Source organism: Octodon degus, unplaced genomic scaffold (assembly GCF_000260255.1).
Source record: "Octodon degus isolate 3935 unplaced genomic scaffold, OctDeg1.0 scaffold00154, whole genome shotgun sequence".
NCBI lineage: Eukaryota > Metazoa > Chordata > Mammalia > Rodentia > Octodontidae > Octodon > Octodon degus.
The window spans coordinates 3,192,254-3,212,776 of NW_004524730.1; the positions used below are offsets into that span (position 1 = coordinate 3,192,254).

Consider the following 20,523-nt stretch of genomic DNA (forward strand, 5'->3'; position numbering starts at 1 on the left):
GCAAGCATCTTTCCAGCCTCCTGGAGGGCAACTGCACAACTCCACGACCATTTCTCTCTCACTCACAAGCAGACAGCATGCACTTTCTCTTTTCTGGAACTCCCATGCAAGGCCCACACGGAAGCTGCAATGGCTGCTTGCTAACATTGCTGCCAGCTCCTGCAGCCCCTGGGTCTAGGATGCTGGACCTGCTATTGGCTGCGCCCCATCTGCTCAGCCCCAGAGCAAGTTTCCACTGCACAGAGGGGTGGCAACACAGCACAGACTGGCCCCATGCCCAACCAAGGGGAACAGGAAGAGCCAGCTCCCCTTGCTGCTGAGAGATGGGCTGTGAAAGAAGAGCGAGGATGCCAGGAAAGCCTCCTCCTGCCACTGCACCACAGAGAAAGGACAAGAAGGAATCAATAGGGGCCAAATGAGCTCGCTAAGCAGGCAACTGAGGATTTACCCAGCTAGCACCCCTGTGCCTGTCACTGCTGTTTAGTTTGGTCTGAATAATCACCTAACGGGGCTGTGGCTAAATGGGGAGAGCAACAAGGTTTCTCAGAGTGGGAGTGGGACCCATGCCAGCCCTCTTAGGAGTCCGCACCCACCCCCTGCCCAACGGAGCCGGGCTTCCTCTGACCTCAAACTACTCCTGTGCTTAGCACAACAAGCCACTGCATACAGGGTTCATACAGCATCTGGCTTACAGTAGGCACACAACAAATCCTAAATTGCATGATTCCAGTGCCTGTGTACCGCAGGAGGTACATACTTTAAAACTGAAAAGAAACAGACTGCACCCCAGGCCCAGTGAGTGGAAGGAGGAAGGTGGCAGCGTCTCAGCCTGAGCTTCTCCTGCTATCAGGTGAGCTTCTTCTCTGGCCTCCGAGCTCCTACATCACTTATGGGCAGGCAGGCTGTGCTCCACACCACCGCCAGGCACCCCACCCTGGAGCCTCTTCCTTGACTCCGCCCCATTGGGAAGTCGGGCACTCACTGGTGGCCCTCAGAAACAGGTACATACTTTCTCTTCTCCCTGAAATTACCTGCCTGTGGTTTAGGCCTCCTTCTCGCTGCACACTCCTGGAAGTGGGTGCTCTACCCATGTGACTGTCACACAACCGCCCAGCAGCCATCCTGGAAGGCTTGGGCCCGCCTCTCTGCCAATATTCATTCAGGCCCCAGGGCAGGTGCTGAACCAAAACTCAGGGCTTCACTGTTTTCTGATTTCTGTACCACTGCCACAATGCTCTCTCTCTGCTAGCTTAGGAAGCACTTGGTGCCTTTCCTGTGCTGACCTACCCAAGTAGGACAATCTATGTCTGTGTCCCTGGGGGGTCCCTACCTCTGTAGGCTCCCCAGAGACCTCCCAGACAGGCAGTGGAGATGAAAGATGGGCTGCGGAGCCAAGCACGTGCCTCCCTGGGCCGCACAGAGCCTTGGCCTGCCCAGAGGAGGAAAGCCAACCGCCCCACCAGTTAGAAGGCTTACATTTATCATAACAAACACAAGCCAGTTACATTACTTGTTTTAGAAAGTTAAGTTCATTAGTAGTATGCAGATCTATGAAGAGAAAAGAAATTCTCAGTCCCTTCTCTGCCTAGGTCCTGGTGTAGCTCTGACACCCACCCTCCTGGGATACCCACAGGGACAGCTCGGTCACGCACCCACTGAACACGCCCACATCTTTGCTCTACATTCTCTATGACATGGGTGATCCGCTCAAACTTGACCCTCTTTTGGCAGGGTCTCAGGTGCCCCTGCTCTTGCTTAGAACCATTCTCTCCTTAAAAACACAACAAAAAGCAAAGCAAACTTCCCTTTGCTTTGGGAACGTCAGTGTCACATTCTAAGCCAGCCTTGCGCTTAGCTCAGGCAACTGAACTGTGGCAGCTTGGGCTGGTGGCTTACAGTGAGCAGAAGCTGGCTTCTCCCAGCGCTGCAGGCTAGAAGCTCGAGATCAGGGTGACACGCGGCTGGTTCAGCGAGAAGCCTCTCTGGTGCGCGTCTCACGTGCAGGAGTATGAGCTCCTCTCTGCCTCCCCAGTGAGGACACCAATGGCATTCACAAGCATCCCATCCTCTTGGCCTAACCGCTCCCCAGAGCCCCACCTCCTAATACACCCTCCAGTGGGGGTTAGGTCTCAACCCATGAAGTTCGGAGGGGACACAGTCAGCCCATAATGGCTTCCTCCAGGGCCTTCTCTCCATGGACTGCTTAAACGGACTCAATGCCAGGAGACTGTAAGGAGTCATGAAGTTATTCTGAGTCACGGCTGTGTTAATTTATGTAACGTTACTATGTGTTTGCCCAGCGGGGCCAAGGGACAAGCTCTCCTAAGCAAGAGGTGGGTTGTATGCCCCAGGCCTCCTAAAGGGAAGCACACCACACAGACCATGCTTCCTGCTTGCTGGGTGGAAGCCAACCAAAGTGGAAACAGTGTTTGCGGAGCTCTCCATGTGCAGTCAGGGGTTAAGGAACCATACTGTTTCTATTACAACAGGACCTGAGGTTTTCCTGAAGGCTTAGCATGGGCCAGGCTGAGGTCCAACTGCCTCATCTGCCTCACCCACACAGCAGCCCCACGTGATGTGTTCTATTATTTTAACATTTTATAGAGGAGGAAATGAAAGTTCAAAGTGAAATATTTTTTTTCAGTCAGGTAGTCTGGCTCCCTTTGGTCACTTTTTACATGACTCGCTGTGCCAAGGGCCACTCCACATGGCCTGGAGTGGCATCTAGGAGACAGGCTTCCTGGGAGACACCCCATGCTGTCCACCTAGCAGGGCTGCTCCTGCCAGCCTAGAGGTCTCAAGAAAGGCAGCTCAGCCCCCTAGCTCAGTCCCCCTGACATCTGACACCACAGCCATGGCACTGAGGATTTATGTAGCCACTAAACCATGCTAAGCCCTGAATCAAGCACTAGAGAACTCAGAGGTGGGTGGCACAAGCTTTTTGCTCACTCTTGTGGAACTTTAATTGAACAAAGAAAAGAAAACTCCAAAACTATCCCAAGCTAGTTTGTGACAAAGTCCCCAAGAACTGAGATTGGAGGGAGGAGAATGCTTCTGCCACCTGCCCCCATTTTTACTGCTTCCCAAAAGGGAGGAAAGCTTCAGCCCGCCACTCCCCACCCCCCGGCTTTCTATCCCATGAGAAGATGTGGGGCTCCACTGGGACAGGGATTCTAGTTTAGTGGATGTCCACCGACCAGGATGGAGGCTGCTGCCCCAAGCAGAACAAGGACCATCCCGAAGCTGTCCTCGTCAAGGGTACATCCACAGCCAGTCTGTGTCACATCCTATCCAGACAGGCTGACAGCTCTGGTTCCCTTCTGTCAGGGCCAATAGGCCTTGGCCTTGGCCCCAAACCCAAAATAGACCAAATGCTCTCAGCCAACCAGGCCAATGTTCCAGGGTGAAGCTGCAGAAAGAAAGAGAGGAATCAAATAAAACCTACCTGCCCTGTCTAAGGACAAGGAGCAGGAAACGGGCATCCAGCAAAGAGTAATAAACTCAACAGTATTACAACTCGAAGGGAGATTCTATAAATAGCACCAAACAAAGCTGCAGCTTCCTGGGGAACAGTGGTAGAAAAGTGGGGGCTTAAGCAGAGGAAGAGAGGAAAGACACACAATTCAGTAGTCTAGCATCCGCTGGTTAGCAAGTGCCGCGTTACATGAAAAATAATAATGTGAGAGAGAAAAGCCTTTATTCTCAGTTTTTTTCAGACCATTTCTCATATGGCCACAAATATATCATGGGCCCTATTTCTACTTTAAAGATTTCACGAATAGAATTTTCAGTAACTACTAAGGCATGAGAGGTCTCAGCAAATAACAGAAGAGCTTTGAAAGAGTATGTGATTTGGAACATCAGCCATCAGAAATTATACCAGAAACAGAAATCTCTGCAAAAACTTTAAGACAAAGGAAAAGAGTCAAATGGCTAAGGGCTAACCAAGGAAGGCCTACAAAGGACAAGGAGTGGCATTAAGTAACAAGGAGAGCAATCCACTGCCAAGACCCTGAATGCCTTTCATGTCCCTGCATCTCTGTGCTGAAGGTCACCACTCAGCAATAGCAGAATAGATGTTCTATAAGGAATGCAAAGTATGATCATCCTTTAAGGGGTTACCTGCATGTATAATTAGCACCTTGATATAATTAAGCTGGCAGAACCCCAGGATCAAATAAATTGTACTACAAAATTCCTTAAACAAGAGCCAACCCTCATCAGTCAGCCAAATGTGCAGCTGAAAAGTAGTTATCGCAGTAAGCACCATGATGAGGGGGGAAAGGATTCATCAGAGAGACTTTGGTATTTTACAGATCAGAAGAGCCAAGAATTGGATGATAGAAGTTAAGCCTGGGATGTAGGTGTCAGTTAGGAACCCGGGTGGTATGCGAGGGCATCTGACATCAGGTCACTGAAAGGCTTGGTAACAACTGTGCTCTGGGCCGGGGACAGCTGTGCTCTGTGACATGGAATGGATCTGAGGGCCCACAAAGGATGCACAGGATCCCTCTGCATGGCTCCCCAAACGTACCTGAACATGTCACCACTGTAACTGTACCCGAGTCAGCAGAGGCAGGCTGCATGTGACATTCCACCACCCGTGAGGACCACTGGAAACACAAGCAGCTATGGCACACAGAAACTAGTCACAATCAGCTCTTTTTAAAAATTATATAGTATAGACCAGGAAGATGGCTCAGTGGAATAAGTGCTTCTCTGGCAAGCGCAAGGGCCTGAGTTCAATCCCTGGTTCCACTAAAAAAAAAAAATTATATAGTATATTTTCTATCATACATTTTTTTCTTAATCTCTTGGGAAGAATTCTTTAGGTGAGCTAACCGCAATGAGCAAAAACCACAGTGGGAAAGCAGAAGAAACAGGCAAGTGAAGACACTGGGGATTCCTTTTGGCACAAGAGGACCACCTGCTCTTCGGATGCAAACTTTCTCAGACAACAGGCGATGAAGTCAGAGGGGCATTGGAAGGGAAAGAGGGAAGAGACAAGAGTCAGAGGGCCGGGGAGATGGCTCAGTGGATAAGTGCTTCCCTGGCAAGCACAAGGGCCTGAGTTCAATCTCCCGTTCCGTCAAAAAAAAAAAAAAAAAGAAGAGTTGGAGACATACCTGCCGGTGCCTCCCCTTTGATCTGCACCCCACTGCCTGCCCTAAAGTCAGGGAGAGATGGCTTACAGTATGCGTCAAAATGATCGATGATGCAGAGTGTGCCTAAAGAGAGTCACCTAGAGAGAAAATTCTCTCAGGCTTTCACAGAGAGCACATTGGTCAAGCAATGGCCATGACTCATCTACATAGCTGACACTGACAAAGGATCTACAAACTGCGGTGCAGGGTTTCAAGGTGAATCCTGAGGGGATTTGACTGACCTTATCAGATACAAAAGTTACATTTCTTGTTATATAGGCTTGCTTTCTTTTGGTCTTAACCATCCAGCAGAAAAGCATAAAACCGAAGTATAAAAAATAAAGCCATATTAATACGTTGAGCTACAAAAGGCTCAAGTCAACCACTTCTGACATTGTCAGTCTTATGGAAAACCCACTACTATTATGGACTACTGGACTATATTGGAATATTTTGCTGAATTCACACACCTACAGTATTTAAATGACAATGAAATACCCTTGTCTGACAAAACTAACCAAAAAAGGGGAATACAAATGAATGACCATTTTGTATCTGTATGTTCAAAATAGTGAGGATAGATATACAGCTACATTCTCTTAATTCAATGAATAGAGAGATTTGTTCTAATAGTGTCTGTGGACAGGATATCATGTCTGCATCTTGTACAATGAATAACCACTAAGACAATAATATGCAATGTATTAATTGTTGAAACTGTGCTAGTAATCAGTATTGAAATTGTCTCATTGCTATTTGTTTCTCAATGAAATTATTGAAGAAAGAAAGAAAGAAAGAAAGAGAAAAGAAAAGAAAAGAAAAGAAAAGAAAAGAAAAGAAAAGAAAAGAAAAGAAAAGAAAAGAAAAGAAAATGCCTTTGTGGTGAAAACATTTCCTCCTCCCACTAGGCAAGGAAGCCAGTTCTAGGCCATCCTTGCTGGCAGCTCCCAGTGCCCAGACTGCTCTCGAACCACTGACCACCCCTACCTCCTGCTGCAAAGAGGCTTCTGCCCATCAGACACTCCATCCATGTGGGGAAAGTTATTCAGAGGTTCTGAACCCTAACAGGACAGAGTGGGCACTTGCTTCTTTGCCAATAGGCAATTGGTGCAGGTGGATTACATTTCCCTGCAAAAATAATGAACTGCAAATAACAGAAAGCAACTCCACTGCTGGCTGTCTTCCCACAGAAACTGAGAGGGGGCCCTTGGACTCAGCCCCACACAGAGTCCACAGAGTGCCTGCTCCTGGCCCTCACCCCAGGCCCCTGGGGTAAACCACCAAGTGACCTACCCAAGTGACAACAAATGGCATGGGAGAAGAAAGTGGGTTGTTTTGGGGTCATATGGGGCAAAAATGGGAATCCTGTCTTCTTAGTCCATTCTTGCCACTATAAAAGTGTGCCACAGTTTGGAAAAATTATAAATAATAAAATTTTAGTTGGCTCGCAGTTCTTGGAGCTTGCAGGTCTAAAATCAAAGGGCTCCGTCTGTTGAGGACCTTCTTGATACATTATACCATGACAGAAGGGCATGCAAACACTAATCAGAGAGGCAAAGGAAGAGAAGAGAAGGGAAAGGGAGGGAGGGCCTTAATCCTTTCCTGAGGATAATACTCTCTCTACTCCATACTGTTATGATGGTAATTAAATTTCAACAAGGGTTTTTGAGGGGACAGTTAAACCAGAGCAGCTTTTTTCTTTTGGCAAATCCATAGCTCAGCATGTGGGACGAGCCCTGGGATTGTGAGGCAGATGGGGCTGCATTTCTGCCTGGCCAAGCTGACGTTTGAGTAGGAAGAGAGCAGCTGTCTGTGGGCCAGTCTTTAACTGCCCTGCCCCTTGCTGGTATTCCCTGCTACACAGACAGGAGGCACAGGCAGGGCAGAAGCATCTCCCACATAGAACAGAAACAACGCACAGAAGAGTAGCGATTGGGGTGCAAAGAGAGCTGGGACGGGTGGGAGTTGGGTGGGACCCTCTCTCCACAGAATTCCTGGGCTACAGACAAGATGCTTCTCATGGGCAGAGACACAGAGTACTGCTGATCACTGTTATGCTTAATATAAATGCATACTCCTATGGGAAGCAGTTTGGATACCAATAATCAGAGGGATTAGAGCAAGTACTGGTACTCACTGGGGGAGCCCTGGGGGCCCAGTGGCTCTGGTGGCATCAATGTGACTCTCTCAAGGACCCATAGGACAGAGAATGTTTGTCAACCCTGAACCAAAATACCAACTGTGGTAGAAATACAGATCTATCAACATCCATGTGTGTCCCTGAAGCTACTGAGTGGCCGTGAAAGCGATGAATTAAGATCATCTCCAGGACACTGGAGAATTTCAACCTTGCAGAAAATAATAACCTTTCACAGACAGAGACCTTCACTCTGCAATACATGCATATATATGTGTGATGGATCCACTAGACTGGCCACAGGGAACCCAGAAATTTGGCTATATATGACAGTAGGTATGGCTGTGGGGGCATTCGGGGTGAGTGCAGGCTGAGTTACAGCAGACTTCCCTGTCTTGTGGTTGGGCATCAGTTGGTGGCCCTAACAATATAAAAGCTGACCTTCTGCTATGGTTTGGATGTCCCTTAAAGGACCTAAGGTTTGGTCAGCAGGGTGGTGCTCCTGGAGGTAGTGGAACCTACGGGAGGTAGAGGGAGGTCCTGCGGTTACTGGAGGCGTCGAAGGCAACTGTGGGACTGTGGTGTCTCCGTGCCCGCTCTGGCTCAGAGGGGGCTTCTATACACCTCCACTGTAGGGAACCACCATCAAGCACCCTCTTCAGAGACCAAACAGGCTGGCCCATTCTCTCTCAGACCTCCAAAATCTGAGCTCAGGCTCTCTTTGTGTCAACACGCACCCTGCATCAGACATTTAATTATATTGATGGAAAACTAATACCTTCCTCTAAATAAGAGGCGATGCCTTCTACCTAACAACCTTTGAGCTGGCTTTTTGTCCCTGCCATTGCTCTCAAGCTGAAAAACAGGCTCTTCCTAGTCTCAAAGCTTGCTGGCATGCAGATTAAAGGACACCATGAGTTCTTATGGACCACCAGCTTGCCCACTGAACACCTGAGATGTGTCTGCCTCCATGATCATATGAACCATTCCTTACTTTACACACACACACACACAGTTGGTTCTGTGTCTACTGACTACACTTGCTAACTCAACATGCTTTCTCATTAGGTCTCTGCAAAGCAACAAAGGGAAAGGATCACAGGAAGGAGGTTTAACAAACTGCATGCCACGATAGCCTCAAGCCAGCTAAACTTTGTCAGGCCATCTACAGGGGAAGGTCCTGATTGGCCCACATGTAGCACTTGGAGAGAAAGGCTTGTTTTCTAAAGGCAACACAATGAGTGAATGATCCATTCCACTTCAATTGCAGCTCAAGGATCTTCTTGCGGTCCTCCAGGGGTCCACCGACCTTGCATAATGTACCCAGAACACTTAGCTGCTATTTAGGGGTGAAATGTCCACACCAAAAAGCAACATAAACTTTTTTAAAAGCCTGGATTATCAGAGAGGTGCCCAAGTAAATAAACCGAAGCTTAGCAGGAAGACAGTTGTCATTATGAGATAGCCAAGAACAACTGCCTGCTTGGTGGCCTGCACACTGAAGGCCTTGATGATGCCAGTGGAGCTCTCAGAGAGACACAACCCTTCTGCCACATGGCTGCAGCAGAAGTGGACAGGGCAGGGTAGCTCTCTGGGCTCTGGAACAGAATAACCCACCAACATGACTCAAGCAAGCAGCACAGGTTAAGAAGCCAAAGGTCACCTTGCTCAGAGATGTGACCTAAGGCCACAGGCTGTTTAGACTTGGAGCAGGCTGAAGAGAAACACTAAACAGAGGTGCTTCTGGGACTTGGAGTTCTGGGCCCACAGTCACAACACAAGTGGGAGAGGGCCCTCCATCTCCCTGCCTCCGGTCACCCAGCACAGACCAGCAGCTTCTGGCCCACCTCAGCCCCTCTGGGCAGCCTGCTGCTCTCTTCATGGTACCCCGGGACCCCGGGTCCCTCCGCTGGAGCAGTCAACCTTCTGCTTAAAATGCATGTTCAAGGTCTGCACTGTACTCCTTTCTCACAGCACTGCTCACCTCCAACACACTGTGATAATTTACTTATTTATTAAGTGCCCTAGATTGGCTATCTTTTTAATCACACATAACCCCTTATCTAGATCACTCATCTTTTTTAAAATACTCTTGTATTTTTTAAAGAGAATATGAAATGATAAAAAATATTAGACGTTTGGATACAGAATTTCACTAAACAAAACAGGAATTTGACAATGGCTGTTGTATTGCATAATGTCATCTTTAAATTAGTTGTTTAGATTACCAGATATAAACATGCAAAATTGGTTTTAAAAGTTATAAAAAATTAAAAAGGAGAAGAAAAAAATTAAGCATTAAGTACTCCTTTCAAAAGACCAACAGAAATCAGCAGCACAATTATCTAAGCTATCCTGCATGTTTACATACACGTATCTTTTTCCCTTCTTTCTTTTGTCCTTTTCCTCATCCATCTTTCCCTCCCTCTGAACAGGATCTTCCTCCTTCACGGTATCTACTGCACCTTTCAGACTTTATTTGCTCTTTCAGGCTCTTACACCAGATCACTCATCTTAGTTATTCACGGAAATATCTCAAGTGCCAAGAACAGCACCTGGCCGGCAGGAGTATCTCAGGAAGCACTCACTGAATGAAAGGATAAACAATTTCAATTCTCCTTGTTAGACTGTCTCTTGAGAGCAGAAACTGTCTTTACTCTGTGGCCCTGTATGTTAAACAAATAATACCTCCCCACAAATGGCCACATCCTAATCCATAAAGCCTGCCACTATGTTACCTGCCATGACAAAAGGAACTCCACAGATAAGACTGCATTAAGGATTTTGTGACAGGGGATTATTTTGGGTAAATAATCCTGGACTAGCCAGGTAAATCCAAGGTAATGACAGGGGTGCTAAGAAGCCGGAGGCAGAAAGTCAGAGTCAGAGAGGCCAGAGTGACAGACAGAAGAATGGAAGCCACCCCAGTGGGCTTTGCAGAAGCAGGAAGGAAACAATAAAGCCAGGAGTGTGACTGGGCACTAGACACCAGAAAAGGCAAAGAAGGAGTATTCCCCAGAGGGATGTACTTCTGTTTACTCCTTGATATTCACACAAGGAAGCCCATTCCAGAATCTCTAGAGTTGGAAGAAATATACAGTCATGCTTAGACCACTGATTTGTGGTCACTGTGACAGCAGCCATTGGAATTCCACCCAGGGAGGAAGCACACTGCAGCCACTTTCGGTGCCTGCTCATTGAGTAGGCAGCCAACAAAGCAACGGTAGAGTAACATCAGCCAGGAGCCAACGGCGGTAGCCACTGGTGTCATTCTCCTATGTTTCTCCTTCAAATAGTCGCAACTCAGACAGTCATGAGAGTATTTCCCATGGTGACAGGTCCACACCCAACTTAGGAAGTTTTATTAATCAAATATGTAAATTTCCTCCACATAAAACCTCTTGGGAGAAAAGAAAGCAAAAGAAAGAGACCAACGCATAGAGTGAAAGGTGTGTGGTCGCAGCTGCGGCAGACTCGGCCCCGTTCCTGGCTCGCACTGTGGATCCCGCCGGCGGAGAAGAGGCGGCCACATCCTCCTCCTCAGCCCCAGTGCTGAGCCTGTACTTTTAATGCTGATAGCTCCAGTTTTAATGCTGATACTTGAGAAAGGAGAAGTGCTGGGAATTGGTAAGGACACATTTTTATGTTCCACAGAGAACTAAGAAGGGCTAAAAAGCAAAATGAAAACAAAAATACAAACTGCTTTTATTGGCCCTCTGCTTCCCAGCACTGCCCACTTACCATGACCTGCTATTATTTTCATCCCAGAAACTGAAAACTCAAAGACTTGGGTTAATCACTTACAATTACCAGTAAGGGGTTTGGACATGAGAGACTCTTCTCAGTTAACATTAATGAATCATGAAATTAGATAAAATGATATACAGAGCATATAACTATTTGCTTGTATGGAAAATAAGTCCTGACATTTTTAACACCAACAAACTACCTCATGTACAACTTAGAATTTTGTTTGGCCCAGTGTAATATGTTACAACTAGAAAATATTTTTTAAAAACTAAAAAATATGCTATTCTAATAGCAATTTTAAAGTTTATTCTCTACAATATCACAACATAATCTTTACAATGAGGTTTGCTCTTTTCTCTGTAGTACTAATTTATAGATATAATTAGAGAATGAAAACACGAAACCTACAATGTAGTTAAGTGTACTTAATAAGCATTTGTGAATAAATCATTCAAAGTGTCTGGGATGTCTTTGCCTGGAACAAGAGGAAGTCCCCAACATCAAGGCTACACACTCCCCACATGCTGAGGGGGGAAAATTACTGCTCTTTAGCAAGTATGCTACAGTTCACTTTTCAGCAGGTTGTGACTGTAACGTCCTAAACTAGAGTTAATGAAAACAAAAATTGAAACGAATGTATCTACAAAATAAACCATATTTCACGTTTAGTGATGGGACCACTCAAATCAGAGGGAATTTTCACCCGAGAGTGACGCGTTCCACTTTCTCTGTGGCAGGGGTGGGTGTACAAGTGTGGGAGCTGAATGCCTATTCTTCCCACCCGTCCGCCTTCCTATGTACAACGTATCAATGGCCATGGCGAGCTAGGGCTGGGCCAGGCTGAGGAGACAGTGACGGGACGCAGGCCTTCTGGGGGAAGCTTCCAGATGCAGGTCCTCACAGCTGTGCTCGCCAGCACCATACTTAGCCCGGAGTTCACAATAAGAAAGAAGATTTTGTCAAGGGTGCCAGTGTTTCTGCCTCCTGCAAACACATGTTCCTTGCTCACAACGGCTGTGTGGGGCGCACATCTGCCTCATTCCCTGTTGAGCCATCAGTCTAATGCCCAGAAGCATATCTAGCTTCATTCCAAACCTGCAACCTAACGCATCACTGCATTGCCTGTAACGCCCAATAAATCACGTCCCCGTAGCAGCAAATCCTGCACTGCAGAAGAAGACTCACATCACCATCAGCGGCACCTTCCTAAACCGTCAGAAAGACTCAGCAAGGAGGAATCATCCATATTCCTCCTGAGACTGTCCCAATTATACCTTTCCTGAAGTATCAGGTCTAACTTTGGACTCCATGTGTCAAGATTTAAGTGAGAAGTTCCAGAAGAGATTCATCAGACAGTCTGGAAGCGATTCATGACAGTCTGAAGACTGCAGGCCAGTGCATACCAAGAAAAAGGAAAATGTATTGAGTTTGGAAGTATGTGGTTGATTCTCAGTCACTGCAGAATACCAGGTCACACTGGGCTGAAACACCTATCTTCCTACTGTGCAACTGCCGTCCAAGACCTTGGGAAAAAACCACACCAGGAAGGAAAGAACACAGAACACACAACCCAGACATTTGCATAGCAGGGCTGAGCCTTGTCCACAGATCACAAAATCCAGGGCTGAGCCAGAATGTTCTAGTCTTTACCCCAGAGACTTACCTGGGCTAAATATTTATACTCTGAGTTGTGCCTTAGTCCACCTAGGAGGGACAGGTGACTAGGAACACATCACTTGAGGGTTCACATCTGAGAGCTGTGTTTGCTTTTAAAGCCAAGCTTGCCCGTCCCAAATAAAGTGCATCCTGTTTCCTTCTTGTTTTCAGTTACACAAGGCAGTATCAGATTCATAGTCAAATTTGGGTAGCACATACCTCTTTCACATCTCTTTGCAAAAGTCACTGAAGTCTCTGACATTGCTTTATAAAACAGTGCCCGCCCACACTTCTCAGCCCCACACCACTTTACTCCCTTGTACTTAGTCGCCGTTCGACAAACTTTACATCATGCTTTACTTTTTTCCCCAGTAAGTGACCACCCTAATGGCAGGGATTGGTTCTCTCCTGGAAGCCATCCCCCAGGTCCCTGTTGGACAACAGTTGGTACTGTACTCAATAAAAACCTGGTAAAAGAACAGACAACTATGTGAAACTCTGTGGTCTTCACTACAACTTTCTTCTTGAACTTGGACTTTGGTTTTAGGCTACATATTTCCCTGTTTCTGATGTGTTTTCTGCCTTTTAAGTAGTTTCATAGGCCAGCTAAACTCATAAAATGAAGCAGGATCCAGTAGATGGAGAGATAGGTATAAACAGATAGAGAAGATGCTTTAACTATCAAACACACTGGCGTCTAACAGATGGTGAAGTCCTTGTTGAGGACAGAAGATGAAATGAGCCAAACAGGGCCACTCCTCATTTAGCAGAGCAACCTTGATTTACAACTGACCATTTTCCTCCTCTCCTATGTGGGCTCTGAGGAGCTGATGTTTACTTGGGCAATACTGGCTGTCCCCTCTGCCTACTAGTCTTCTTCTTGGTGGGGTCTCAGGAAGAAAGGACCCAATAGATGGGCCCAACTGAGTCCACATCATGCTCATTTTCATTCTTGGATCTTCTGAAAGGAGATAAACAGCTTCCAGAGTGTTTGTTAGCTATACGATGCCTCTTCGCCCAGACATATCCCCATACGCAGAGCCATTCCACAGGAACATAAGGTAGAAGAAAACACAAGAGAATAGACCAATTTGATGGCAAATCAACAGTAGGCAAAGTCCTGGAAACATAAGGGGAGGGCAAGGGGGAGCACAATGACTGGAGAGGCCAATATGTCAGAGTGGGGTCTCACCTGTTTTACCACAGTAACTGTCCCAGGCGCCATGGCAACTACTGAGGCTACAGCAGTGGCATCATGAGTCTCAGTGCCCAGTTCAATGATCTGCTGCAGTATATTCACAGCTGTGGGATCGAGACGGTCACCTTGGAAGGAAGAAGCACACAGGAGACCGTCAGAGTCCGCTGAGGAGCTGTGTAGCGCCCAGCCGTACTACCCACTGTCGTATCAGTCTGTCTCCCCTACAGTGATCCTTCCCAGAGGACAAATGGGTTCTTAGTATACACTCACTTTGACAAGAAAAATAATTTGTGCATTACGTTACAACTTAACAAGCATTTTCTATAAGAACCTTTCAAAATACCAAGTAATCTATAAGGAGATGGCACTGCCACATCATCCCCATCATACTGACTTGTAAGTTGGGCACAAAAGCAAAGAAACTCACCTCTGGCCATTGAGGCAATTATGTCACAAAGCCAGAATCTAAGCCCACATGTTCTGAATCGCAGCCTGAAGACAAGAGTGTCCCTCACAGTGTCACTCCTGAGGGTACCAGCTGACATGGTCACATGCAGAGCCAAATACACTCACTACACAGGAGATGAGCAAAATCATCCAGTGATATCTCCACGATTCAACAAGGCAGCTTACACAATACAAGCCGGCTTAAACCTGGGCTTCTGCTTTAATCATATCCAAATCAGGGCTCCACATGGAGGGGCAGGGGCTCAGCACACCCTGCCTTCTCACACTGTGTGCTTGGCCACCTCCAGCCCCTGCACCCTGAGCCTGCTCAGCATTTCACTAACAGGGAGATTACCGTCTGGGGTCCACCCTAGCACAGGCCCATGAAGCTTTTGTTGGTGCTTACACCCCTAAGGATTTGGGGAGTGTGGGTGATCATCTCCCAATTGCAAGAAGTTATGGAGGGGATTTGTCTGCAGAGGAAGAGGAGGAGGAGGAGGAGGAGGAGGAGGAGGAGGAGGAGGAAAATGTTGAGGAATTCCTTAGTTTGAAGAGATTAGAGAAATATGTAAAATGTAGGAAATAGTGCAAAACTTGGTAGAAGAGCACCATTCAAATATGGCTACAGCAGTGTGGCAATGAGCCTGCTTAATGTCAATGCTTGTCACATTTCTGCAAAGTCCCCAAAATGAGGCAAAAGCAAGCGTCACTGGACAGGTGCCTTGCTAAATTAGCGTGAGAAGAGAAAGATTCCACTGAGCCAGTAGACAGCAATGCTTCTGTTAGTGATAGTGAAAGCTGTCCTATATAACCACCCTTCTCTCCTTCAGGCCCGCATGAAGGCTTTCAAAGGTAAGTGCAAATTAATTTATTTTTCTTTATATATGGAATTTTATTATTTTGTATTATACTACAGTATTGTTATCATTTTTATATTAATATTTTGAGGTTGTGGAATGAATCATCTGAGTTCCCATTAATTCCTATGGGGAAATTCACCTTGATACGCAAGCATTTTGGATGACAAGTGTGTTTCTGGAACAACCTGTGCTTGCAGCCAGGGCTTTGCTGCATTCGCAAGGCACCAGCTGTACCCTCTTCCCATGGCCACACATGCGCCCTGGAGCAGAGGACCACACAGGCCCTGCAGTCAGGCAATCCCAACACTGGAAGACTAAAGCATTTACTGGTAGATTAGATGTCAACTGCTCATCCACCTACTCCCTCAATGACCACTTGGTAAGCCCTAAGAGTCAGCAGGAACTGTGACTCCTACAGGTAACACCTGACACCATATCTCTTCCTGCTTCCTCCTGGGCTCACAGGCTCCTGGTACCCAAATGCAAGCAACCCATATGTCACCTATATCCTGGTAGACTTTGTAAGAACTGGGCAGGTAGGCAATACTGTCAGGAAGTGCAGTGGGCATCCAGTAAGGGACACACAGTCTGAGCACTGGAGGTGGGATCAGATGGGCAGAGAAAATGATGTGGGGAAGAAGGGACAAACCATCAATCTGAGACCACTGGAGCACCCAGGTGAGGAAAGCAGCCAAGGCTGAGAACCACAGCCTGGGGCACAAAGCAAGATACAGGGCAGCTCAGGCAGCTAGGAGCCAGTGCAGGAGGGCCTGGCCTGCCACACTGCACGCACAGTCTGAAATGCACTGGAAGGGCTCGAGAGACGCTGGCAGGCTTCAGAAGCCCGGTGTGCACATGGGAACGATTGTACTTGTGGCTTCTGTGGGGTGGAGACAGACAGGCTATTGGCTGTTTGCAGAGCTTGAGCAATAACTGGGCACAAAGGAAACACATGGAAGTGGGTCCTAGGCTCCGGGCTGCTCCTAACAGCAGGCCACTCCTCTGTAGCAGCACAGGCTCTGTCTCTGCATTCCCTCCAGCTGAGGATGGAATGGCCCGCCCCACCCACTCAGTTCTCTAAACTGACTGGCCTTTAGGAGCCTTGGTGCTGCTGTCTTATGACCTAGCATTGGCAAATTTAAGAATTGGGTGGAATCGGTGTTTCCCTCAGTCCTATACCCTACAGCATTTGACTCGAGTGTTGTGTTTCTAATCCCACTTGCTTAATCTCTTCCCCAAATATAGATGGAACTATGGAAAGTAACATTAAGTTGTATTCGCAGAGCATCAGAAAAAGCTGTTTCCAAGCACAATGATTGACTGCCACTAGACTAGTAGTTAGCTCCTGAATTTTTCTAAAATTTAAAAATTCATCACACTTGATGTAAAATTCCTGGCTGGGCCTTTTGGGAAGATCACAGGGTGGGAACTGAGTGATGTACAACACGTGAGTGTGGATCAGTAGCCCTGGGTCACAGGTGATCTGCAATGGGACTCAGCACACCAATTACCACCGCTGCCCTCTACTGCCTGCCTGGACCCTAAGGACATTGGGATGGGCCCCTGGAATGGATGAGCATGAGGAAACACGGCACAGGGACTGCACCCCAAGAGGTCTGCAGAGCCAGCTCCATGACCAGCTCCATCACCAAGAGCAGGCATGGGCATTCCCCACTCCACCCGCCATGAACAATGCAAGCCACCTGCATAACTGTGAAGCGTGAACAGTAAGCTCGCCGCCTCACAAGCTGTTCTGGGAGTGAAGTGCTATGTCACTGGAAAATCTTACAACCCTGTCACAGGGTATGTCTCTTGCTGGGACTCTATTCTGGACCACCTCCAGAGAAAGAGATCCGGAAACCTAACAAGAGGCCTGCTTCTTGCACAGTGAATGCTGGGTTAGGGGCTTTGATATGGGTTGAGTGATGAACATCATTCATTCATTCATTCATTCATTCATTCATTCATTCATTCAGCATATAAGGCCAGCTCTGAGGCCTCAAAGACAGGTATGCCCTCACCACTTTCAGAGGTGTATCTCAGGTCCTGGAGGGCGGCCACAGCTGCCTGAGTCCCCTGAACGTCTTCTTCAGCCTCTGTGATGTGGAGATACTGCGTGGAGGGCTCCTCAGGAGTTTCTGCTGCTGGCTAAATGCAAACATAATACCAAAGTGGCCAAAGTTACCAGAAGTTTCAGGATAATGTAGTAAGACAAATACACAGAAGAAAGGAAGCATTTGTAGTACCTCATTTACATGGCACTGCCCCCAAACCAGCTGCCCTAATAAATATATGTCCTAAAGAGAAATCATCCCTTTGCAAGAACCAAAAGTTTATAAAACCAGACTTAGTGATACCCACACTTGCCACAGGGAACAGACTGTGCGGTTCACAGTCAGAGATTTGCAAGCCCGACATTCCCACACACGCACTCCTAATCCACTGCCTTAACCACTTGGCCACGACTACATTCAAACATGCACTTCCAAAGGCTTCTCTGTCCCCTCCCACTGCTACCAATACTGCTTCTTATGCTGGGGTCCTTGTGCCATATGGGAACAGGTGATGGTCAAAAGGGGGACAGGAAAGGAGGAGGACAGGAATGTAATTATACAGCATGCAAAAGCACAGGTCCTGGCACACGGTCAGAGTTCACTAAATCATAGCCATGTGTGCCATTCTTTTTTTTTTTTTTTTTTTTTTTTTTTTTTTTTGGGGGGGGGGGGGGGGAGGTTTGCAACTGGGGATTGAACTCAGGCCCTTGCACTTGCCAGGGAAGCGCTTATTCTACTGAGCCATCTCCCAGCCCATCCATTCTTATTTTTACATGAAGGGCATCAAACCAAAAATGACTACAAGAACTGTATCTGGCAACTATCAGGACTAGTGAGTATAGAAGTGGAGGTGACACCCACGGGTACCTCATACCTAGAGAAGCGGTGGATCAGAACTTTCACAGATTAGATATTAATGATGACCTCTTTCTATCAGGGCTGGGGAGCATAAGCAAAATGTGAACGTCACCGAGAAAGAAGAAAAAAGCAGGACTTTGAGGTTTATGGTAGGCAGAGTTATGAGCTAACAGCACTGATCAGAGGCTGACAGTGAGGCTCACAGTAGCATGTAATTGTCCTTTTACAACTAACCAGGCAATTTCATTTAGATGTTTCCCGCTTGACATATAGGAGACTCAGTAACTACTTGATAAATGTAGAAATTAACAAAAAGAAGAGGTGGCATTTCCACTTTTAAGTACCATTAGTAGCATATTTAACCAGCACTGGCCTTGAGCTACAGTATGCCTCTGTCCGCAAAGACATAGCCCCTCTCACTCCAGGGTCATAACCACTTGTCATCATTTAGGAAGCACCGTGCTCGTTGCAAGGCATGCCTGGGAGCCAGGTGACAGCCCACACTACTACTTCCTGATGGCCCACCTTTACTGGGCAGATCTCATCCACAACACTTCCTTGGCCTGAGAGCGCACAGCAAAACACTTTTTCCAACTGCCACCTACATCAGCTCCTTTATTCCTGTCCCTTTCAGGGTGATAACATCATTCATCCATGACACAAGTTGATTAATTTGCCACAAATACCTTTGTCCCTGTTTTGGTAGTCCTGGGGATTTAACTCAGGGCCTTTATACTAAGCATCATCTACTTCCTTTTTATTTATTTGTTTGTTTATTTTTAATTTTGAGACAGGGTCTCATTAACTCATTAAGCTGTGCAGGCTCAGCCTGAAGTTGCCACACTCCTGCCACTGTCTCCTGGAGTGCTGGCCTTACAGGGATGAGCCACCACACCTGGTGGGCACTGTCTTCCTAAAAACTACTCACAAAACACCCTCCCAACTCTTCAGGGCACTTTTTTCACATACCAGCACACCGTAGAGACACCCACAGAATCAGCCAGGGCTGGCCCTCTTCCTTCCCACAGCTGCATGGCTCGCCAATCTCTGGCTGATAGACACTAGGTTGCTTACAGCCACAGACTCGAATATATAGCCTTTCATGGAGCCTTTTTCTCATTTAGTCAGTGTAATTTGGAGGTGGTTCCCTACGAGCAGCAAGGAACACAGTCTGGCCAACGAACACAGAAATGTGTATGCAATTTCATTCCGTACTGCTACCTGCTTCTCAGGGGTAGAGTGCACTTTCTCACAGCTTCTCCAACAAGAATGATATCAAACTTTTGGACTCCTGTCACTCTAACAAGGGAGAAATCCTACCTCAGTCTAGTTTTAATGAACACTGCTCATTATGTGTGGAGCTGACCACACTCTCAGGTACTTGAGGGTATTTGCATTTTTTCCATGAGCCTTTCTCATTTCATGCTCTTTCTTCAATTGGGCTGTTGACGTTTTAATCAGTGTATCTGGAGCCTCTTATAGAGGAAGGATTTTTTTTTTCTATGACATTACTGAAAATACTTTTTATCTTTTACCATATGGCACAAGGCCCCAGTGCAATGGGTTGAGACATTTAAAAATGTCTAGAAGACTTTTCAGTATTTTATGCAGTTATTTTTTTCAATCTATCCATTGCTGAATCTACATTATTAATTGTAATTAAGAAAGTTCTTCACATTTTATAGGTGAATTCATTCATGATTTCATCTAACATTTGTAAAACATCACAATTTTTACATTTAAGTCTCTGATCCTTTGGAAATTTATCTTATCTGAGTTCTAAGGAACAGATCCAACTTCATCTTTTTCTTTGTGGCTATTTAGCTACTCAGCACGGCTCATTAAATGGCCACATTTCTTCTGCTACCAACACGAAATGCCCTCTTCACATGACGCTAAATTTCCCCAAATCACTGGGAAGTCTTTGAATTTTCTCTCTTGCCTCGGTAGGCCTCTTCGCACACCAGCACCACAGCGCCTGGTTATAGAGGGCTCGTAACACGTTTGCTATCAGACAGCTTTCTGCTAACGCTGTCAGTTTTCCAAGGTGTTCCTCAATAGTCCTAATTATTCTTCAAAATTAACCTCAGAAATCAAGCTGATCATCTCCAGAAAAAAATATCTAATGATCCCTTCACTATATTACATTGCTATATCATCTCATGAATTACTTTAGGAGTATCACCACCTTTATGCTATTCATGATGGAACCTGTTCATCACGTTCAACTTCAAGTTTATGTCTCCAAGGAGTGTTTTATGGCTTCCCATGTACAGAGTTATGCATCAGTTTCTATTTTTCTGTTTCCTGTAATAAATGGTATCTTTCCTTCCTATCTTTTATCTGCTTTTTTTTTTTTTTTTTTTGAGACAAAAACTCAAAAAAAGCCATTTAAAACTTTTAAGTGTTTGAAGTTTAG

The 20,523-nt window shown here is 46.4% G+C and overlaps 1 protein-coding gene across 1 annotated transcript in view; it reads right to left on the bottom strand.

The window, feature by feature from the left end:
* The window catches only part of Zfat (zinc finger and AT-hook domain containing), a 279,413-nt gene that overhangs the window by 20,029 nt on the left and 238,861 nt on the right, over window positions 1-20,523 (bottom strand). Inside the window, exons 14-15 of the mRNA XM_012517210.2 lie at window positions 17,214-17,340; window positions 13,880-14,010 (exon numbers count right to left, since the gene is read on the bottom strand). Coding sequence (XP_012372664.2) covers window positions 13,880-14,010; window positions 17,214-17,340 — 258 coding nt within the window. The remainder of the gene's footprint in view (window positions 1-13,879; window positions 14,011-17,213; window positions 17,341-20,523) is intronic.